General features: G+C 33.8%; 1 protein-coding gene across 1 annotated transcript; it reads left to right on the top strand.

Moving 5' to 3' along the window:
• Positions 1–4136: 4136 nt before the first annotated feature.
• Positions 4137–8375, top strand: LOC110104829 (peptidyl-prolyl cis-trans isomerase FKBP13, chloroplastic-like). Its single transcript, XM_020834097.2, is given in 7 exon segments — positions 4137–4343; positions 4345–4608; positions 4692–4784; positions 6606–6666; positions 6751–6819; positions 7672–7785; positions 8132–8375. Coding segments are annotated over 6 exon segments (708 nt in total). The 5' UTR covers positions 4137–4187; the 3' UTR covers positions 7737–7785; positions 8132–8375.
• Positions 8376–8576: the final 201 nt, after the last annotated feature.

The following is an 8576-nucleotide window of genomic DNA, read 5'->3' as shown; positions in this document are numbered from 1 at the left end:
GAATGTGTACCGAGTTTCAACCTGTAACGACGTTTACCGAGTTTTAATCATCAAATACCGATAAAATCGAACATAACCTAATACCGAATACCGATTAGTACCGAGTTTTAGAATGTGTACCGAGTTTTAGAATGTGTACCGAGTTTTGGGAATTAACCCAGTTATGATTACCATAAACCCTAAAAGTCGGTAATTTTAGATTAGTAACGAGAAAAACAAACTTTTTCGGTAAATCGTTTCGAACCTCAGGCATTCTATCAGCGATGGTTTTTGAATGGAGAATACGAAGATCTACGAGTTGAAATGCTGGAGAACTACGAACGAAATGTTGCAGAACTACGAAGGAAATGCTGGAGAACTCCGAAGGATTTGCTGGAAATCTGAAACAACGAAGTAAACAGTGACGAAGACAGGGATTCGAAACTCCGTAATAAAGTGTAGCGTCGCACTTCGAAGTGTTTCCGTTTTTTTTTGCCATTTAAATTTTAACACGTGCGAAAACCCAAAACACAGCGGGTCGGGTCGGCGACTTTTCTTCATGCTACGTGGCGTTATAACATTGGTGGCCGAACGTAGAGGAGCGTACGTTCACCGGACCAAATAATTGTTCCTAATCAAGCCATGGAAATATCCCAAGGAGTTTCCATATCTATGGGCCTATGGCACAGAATTCCAATTTCTTGGTTAGTAATTCAAAAATGAAATTAAGATTTTGTTTGGGATAAATTTTTTAATTACTTTTTAAAGTAATTTTTTAATGTAAAATATTTTTGAAAATTGTAAAAAAATAGTGTCCAATAGCTATCCCAAATGAAATCTAAATTTATTTTTCAAAATGTTCTTGCTAATTGTTTGAAAATATTAAAAAAAAATAATGGTCAATTGCTATCTCAAATGAAGTCAAAAGGTATGTGTTTTCCAAGGAAGAATGAGCTTCATTTTGCATTGAACAAATGACTAATTAACAATAATGTAGAGTGTAAGATATTTTCATTTAATGGTAAAAAATTAAATATTATGTGCACACATTTTTTTTAGGTATGAAAGCAAATTAGACATGCATTACTTTGGGTTTTTAGTAGTGGCTCTGTAAGTATCTTATGTTGAACTTTAAATTTAAAGTTGCTTACGTTAGACAAGATGAATGAGAATTATTGGAGGTTTTAAAAGATATATCAAATGTTCAATGATAAATTGAGGACATGTTTATAATTATATTTATGATGAAATTGTTATAATTGTGTTAGTAATACTCCCCGTGCTATTTAGGGGTACTGTGGGGTGTTACAGATGTGGTGAGTTTTGATTCGCTTCTGGATGGTCCAGTGTCTGTACATAATAATTTCTCTATTTTGTGGCACTTTTTACAAGTCGTAGAAAGTAACTAGGTGAGTATGAAAAATATCAAGTTTGGGCGAGCAACACACATGCACACATTTTATAATGATAGCCTCCACCATCAGTGCAATTCAAAATTCATATGCTATTTCATACTACATAGCATTCGCCAATAGGTTCATTTTAAATTGAGAAAGGTTATCAGCAATATTGAAGCCAAGTTTAACATATAGGTTTCATACATGAATGTCATAGATGTTAGAGGGAAGACCATCAAGGTCTTTTTTTGGTGTTTTGGACTAATGTCATTCACTCAACACATTAATGGAGGACATATATTTTGACAAATGACTTGGACCATTTGTAAGGCATAGTCATGTGGCATTTGGATCTACTATAGCATGTTGGATGTTTGTCTAGCAATTATAAGCATTGATGAGGATTTTTTAGGTAAGTAAATACAAAAGGATGTTACTTATTATTGTCGGTCTATTTACACTAATTTTGATAGTTTTAAAGTCTAATTGCAACAAGATATAAGCATGGTTTCTTAAAACTTTAAATGATTTAATCTCTCATTGGTTTCATCGACACAACATTAGTGTATCATTTTAGATAAACATGTAAGTATAGTCTATCGATGTTGAGAAATTTTCCTATATGTTGCACATCGACAATATTTAAGATGACTTTGAGATAATTTTAATATATTTCACTATTCATGAAACAATCACTTGCTATTGTGTTATAGGAAAAATGCTAATAAGTAGATATTTTATCACATAATAAATATTATTAACAAAAAATGGACCAAGAATTTCAAAGATTTTCAGAGCCCACATGTATAAATCCAAATGAGAACCAATTATCTGGCATGGCTTCCAAATCCTTTTGAGTTGATCTAGTCAGCAAGGGGAATGTTGATGCTTGTACAACTAGTTAGGATCATATCACATATCATGTTTGCACATTATTGTCATGTTGAGTTAAAGACATCTTAATCAACAGATATATGGTTTAAGTGTATTACTTCTTATAAAATTATAGGCTAATATATGAAAAAGAATTTCATGCAATTTGAATCAAAGCTACATTTACAACATCTACCATTTCTTAAGGAATTAAAAGTATTCCTCACATACTTTCTAGAGGTCTCATTTTAACACACCTATACTAAGGAGTCGAAGGAGCCAACAAAACACAATCGTATCCGTTTAATTGGTTGTTTATATGTATAGTCTTAAGAACATTTGTATACTGATAGATCGGTCCTACATATGTTATACCTGAGAGAGTTCGATATAAAGAGTCTGAGACATAAGTATTCTTTATCTTAAATCAAACTATTTTAATTTATCTAATGATTCAAAAATAATTATTTTTTTCATCATTATTCAGGTAGAAAAAAATGTGTTCAAGAAGGTCTCCTAGTAATGTTAAGCTCTATATGGATGAAATTGACGGTTTACTCAAACAATAAGTAAGAAGTACTTTTATTGTACTAGTACTAGCATTCTAGGTAAACAAACAAGCATTCATTATCATTGGTCAAAAAGGCAATGAAGACAAGGAACATAACCTTAGACGGTTTAATCGTGATTTTTTTTTTTTTTTTTTTGTATTTTCTCAAGACCTAAATCAATCAACCAAGCATATATTATTCTAGAGACCCAAGAAAAAGAGTAATGTTATATCTCAAAATTTATAATACACAATTATATTTTTTTTAAATATCATACAATATTGAACTTTTATACAACATGATCACTTCTTGAATGTTCAAGAAATTTTTTATCCTAATTTTAGGAGAGAGGACAACAATCCCATTCAGCATGTAATAATTAAGTTCAAGGAGTTATATTATAGCATACAAAGATACTTGCACATTAGGGATACTAGGTAGTAGGAAGAAGGCCAAGAGAAAAGTATTAGGCATGCAACATTAATAGTGATATTGGGTTCATTGATGATAGGCTCATAACCATCGACATTTATATAGATTCATCATTCCATATATCCATATGCATTTCCATCTCACGGTACATATAACTAAGCCATTACAACTCACTACCAACATTGGCCATCCTTCTATAGTCCAACACACTATTCACACCATTTCCTTATTTTACTCTAGTTCAACTTTGTATGTTATAAGGATCGATTCCAATGATATACATGGAGTGGCATTGGGATGCCACATTTGATTTTATTTTCGCGTTCATATTATATACAACAATGACTTAATCATAAGTTTCACATGAACTAAATGAGGATATTGGTGGTGTTATACGGCCAAACTAGTTACGAGCTCATCTATTACATGTCTCAAATTACTACATACTGAGAATAAATGACATATCACAGAGACCTTAGTGAGGGCACTAACTAGCTAGACATTTGTGATTTTTTGTTTGTACACATGCTTTATGTATGGTATTTTCCATTGTAGTATGATATTGGTTCAGTTTGTGTGGTTAATTTTAGCTCATAAATTGGCTCTTATTAAATCACATCTAAATATTATATAAATAAATTAAATGCTGTGTCATCTTGATAACTATTTTATGTACTAACATCTCTGAAATATCTCGTATTCATATTTGTTGATATAGTATTTGTGTGCAACATCAATAGTAACTCATGATACTCTTTTGTTTAGCGACACTTACAAAAAAAATGATTTAACTTGCAATATTATTACATATGCAATGAGTTAAATTATTTTCTTAAGTATGATGTAAACTTTTGGTTTTCTTTTCTTTTTTTTTTTTTCCTTAAGCATCAAAATTTTATCGTGCAGTGATAAGATTGGGCTTGGCTTCTGCCACTCAAATGAGTGACCCATCTTTATGCACAAACTGCACATCGCCGGAGAAATGAGCTCAACTACCGCTTCGTCAGCTGCCGCCGCGGCTAGTGCGGCTCTTTTCCGGCTCAAGCCTAGACGAGAAGATCTCCATAATAACCTTCATTTCCGTGTCATCAATCCTAACACTACTTCAAACCCCCGGAGCTAAACCTCGGCCACAGAAAACCATCATTACCGTCTCATCTCAGATCCTCCGGCGGAGAGAGACAGCCTTCTCCATTGCCGGCCTGTGCCTGGCCTCCGTTTTCGATCCCTCCTCTCTTATCCTTCCTTCTTCGGCCATTGCGGCCGAAAGACCGGCGGAGCCGGACTGCCTCCTCACGGTTGCTCCCTCTGGCCTCGCCTTCTGCGACCGGGTAGTTGGATCTGGCGTTGGACCATCCAAGGGCCTTCTCATTAAAGTACGATTTTGCTCAGTGACAAATATTCTCTTAAGAAATTTTCTTTTTTCCCGTAAAAAGATGAAGTTTTGTTAATGCGGAAGGCGCACTATGTGGGGAGATTGGAGAATGGAAAGGTGTTCGATAGTAGCTATGATAGAGGGAAGCCGATCACGTTTCGAGTTGGTGTTGGTGAGGTAGGGCATTTTTGCTTCTTGTAATTAAGCATGGCATTCTTCTTGATTTTTACATCCATTATGCTTGAGTTTCTACAGATGGGGACATTTTGATACAAGGTTGCTACATTTAGGGATTATCTACTTGGTATTGTAAAAGTGACTGTAAAGTAACAAGTATATATAAGAACTTACCCTTTGTATTTGTTTGCATGTATTTAGGATATATGGGTATTTCAAATGCATTATAAAGTGAATATATTTGCATATTGATTTAAACACCGTCATTGCTAGGTCTGAAGCCTTGGATAAGAAAAGTGGAGAGTTGCATTAGGTAGTTAACAACCAACGTAAAACTTATCAAATAATCATGATATGAATCATTTAATACATTGTGTTAATACTAGGGCATTCCCTGGAAGCGACACATTGTATGGCTTGAATACAGTGATAATTGTGTAAGGGCCCCTACATCGGTGCCCGAGTGCAGTGTTAAATAGGCAAGGATTCCCACATTATTGATGGATGTGAGTAAAGAAGCTAGCCCATGACACTAAAATAGGATAGAATCTTAAAATATATGTTCCCTTATATGCATATTAATGAAATTAATAGATATTATGATTTATATGAAGATAATATTTTACCCATTCAGGAAACTAAATTAGTTGGATAGAAAACTATAGAGATTGATAGTTTAGGATTTAAATTATTATATTCTAACAAGAGTTGTACTAGAAATGATGGTGTGATTATAGATAAGAGTTTAAAAGATAATGTTATAAAAATTAATAGAATTTGAGATAGAATTATAGCTGTAAAGATTATTATTGATGCTATGATTATTACTATTATAAGTGTTTATGCTCCTTAAGAAGGTTTAGATATGTATTCAAAATTAAAATTTTAAAATGACTTAAAAAATTAATACAAATTGATGAGATTTAGCATTTTTCATCAATCAACTTTGCCAACATATACATCAATCCCTTGAGTACCACTTTTAACAGCTCATGCTCCTACGCTGCTTCGTCAAAGAAGCCATGGACTTTGAACTACCCATAAAATGAGTTACTCTATCTCTCTATAGCTATTCTACTGCAGATTGGGCAAGTCATAACACCAATCACAAGTTCATTACAGGGTTTTACTCTTATCTTTGCAACACTCATATCCTAAAGTGTGAAGAAACGACACACCATTGCAAGATCTTCTACAGAGGTCGAGTAGTGAACCCCGCCACCACCGACATCACTTGACTTTTGCTAACTTATCCAAGAATTCCAAAGTCTAGTTGATCAACCGACGACACTTCACTGCGATAACATCTCTGCTATGTGAGCACTGAGCACCAATAATGCTATCTTCCATTTTGCAATCAAACATATAGAGATAGACTACCATTTCATTATATAATGCATGTACTAGACAGAATTTTTTGTCCTACTTTCGGCTCTCACAACCAACTGGTTGACATTCTCATAATACAACCATGCGCTTTGTAGAACTTCGAGACATGATAACTATTTATCCTTGCTCTGTTAGCTCGAGGGAAGGTAATAACCAATCTCATGATGGCTGTGGTAATGAAGCAGCCATCACTCCTGCAGAAGCAATCTCAGCTGAACATTAATAACAATTCAAGCAGTTCTGGCCGTTCAAGTATGTAAGGGTCCAGCTGCATGACAGCTCATGTCTTTTTTAAGCTTACAAAAACATTGCTCTGTATCAGTAAGATTCTTTAATGAAACTGAATCATTTCTACTCTAGTTTGTCCTTCCTCCGTAACTGCAATACTTGTTATCTAGCTGCTTCTCCTATCTCTTTCTTCACTATTCACAGGTGATTAAAGGATGGGATCAGGGTATTTTAGGTGGTGAAGGAATCCCTCCAATGCTTGCGGGTATAAACACAACTGCAAGGTTTTAATTAATTTTCCACCATTGACTGTGATGATCAAGTGCTTCGTTTCCATTTTTCCCCTCAGGTGGCAAGCGCACATTGAAGCTTCCTCCAGAACTTGGATACGGGATCAGAGGTGCAGGTTGCAAAGGAGGTAAGCTTTCCTCCTCCTTTTTCCATTTACGGTGAGTTTTCTTCTGGTTACTTTGTTGAACTTAAATAGCCATTGATTTTCTCATGCTTCCATTGTTTAGCTTTGCTTATATTGTCTGCTTTCTTACATGTTTAAGCACGCAGGTTGAGGCTACCAAAAATACAAGCTTCATGGCATATTCTTTAATGAATTCCAGAATCTAATCAAGCTAAAGAATGTTATCTTCCATGATTCCACAATGTCAACTGCAATCTCCTTCATCTGGGGAATGAAAAACAATGATTACAACTTTGGATTTATTCAATGAATTTGATTTAAACATCACTCTGTTAACCATTTTCATTAGGAGTTGAAACCAACAATGAAGAATAAGATTTCATTTGGGATGGCTTTTTTACTGCTTCTTAAAGAAGCTTTCTTGTTGAAAAATTAAAATTTTTGTACTAAAAGCTGCTTTAAGAAGCAATAATAAATCTGTCCCAGACGAATCCTAAGAAAGCTAATTGTTAATCATTACACCATCAAACTGTAGAACTCGTTTAAACTCCATAAACTACCAATTTGTACCATTATTCTTCAGCACATTCTCACAAAGTCCTAATTCTAACTTGCTTGTTGGCATCCTTGAAAATCACATATTTTATAATTTATTGTTTTTTATTCTCATAAAAATAAAATCAAGGATTCAGGAGTCCATGCTTGAGCTGGAACTTAGAAGCAAAACAAATTAAGAAAATGACAACCTCATCTAAATTAGTTTAAAATGCTTAATGAGCTTCAACGTAAATCTCACTTCCTCTGCATCAGCTTCATTACTGAGATTTTCTGCTCACTGGGTTTTGTTTGCTTCAGGTACTTGCATTATTCCCCCGGATTCAACTCTCTTGTTCGATGTTGAATTCATAGGCAAAGCATAACTTCCTGCATCTTCTTGAAGAATAAGAACTTTACATAAAAGAAAACCAGGTTAGAAATAAACCTGACTTTAATGTCGTAAATGTTAAAGTTTTGTTTGGGATTGTTTTCTTATTACTTCTTGAAACAGCTTTTTAGTATAAAAAAATAATTTTTTACTAAAAAGTTGCTTCAAGAAACAGTAAAAAAGCCATCCAAATGAAGTCTAAGATATATTTCTATGAAACATGATGGCTTTAGCAACAGAACTAATGAAGTTCCTGTTGCCAGTGATGAAAATGCGTGTAAATAACCACTGTTTGGTAGTTGTATGCATCTAATCTTTAGCCATATTTTGCTTGTTTGAAGTTATAAAACAAAATTGAGGTTTTCTGTTTTGGTCATTGGGTTGGTGCAGAGAGAAAGGGAAAATTATTTTTCATTTGCAAGTTACCAAATGAGAGCACTTGGCATAGATCAATGTGATAAAGGTGGAGAAAACAAAACGGAAATGGCAAAGAGAAAATACTTCTGGTGAGCCATTCTATAATTAAGTGAAAATTTGCTGATGGATTGTTCTAAACTAACCGTAATTTATAGGCTACTGAACCAACCTTTGCTTTCATCTGATAACGATCATAATATGGTAGTTTCATTCTATTTTGTCTATTCAACTAATGCTCTATTAGTTGATAGTGGATTCTCTTTGGATTCGTTTAGGATAATTTTTTTACTGCTTTATAAAATTACTATAAAAATTTAACTTTTTTAATTATTATGGAAAACAGTTTTCTTGCATGATTTTTTTTAAAAGCAACAAAAAATAGCAGCAAAATAGAAAGTGTGACCGCGATATGAAAAAA

This window comes from Dendrobium catenatum, unplaced genomic scaffold (assembly GCF_001605985.2).
Source record: "Dendrobium catenatum unplaced genomic scaffold, ASM160598v2 original_scaffold_268049, whole genome shotgun sequence".
Classification (NCBI taxonomy): Eukaryota; Viridiplantae; Streptophyta; class Magnoliopsida; order Asparagales; family Orchidaceae; genus Dendrobium; species Dendrobium catenatum.
The sequence above is the reverse complement of the archived record's forward strand: the minus strand, read 5'-3'. Positions and strand labels throughout refer to the sequence as shown.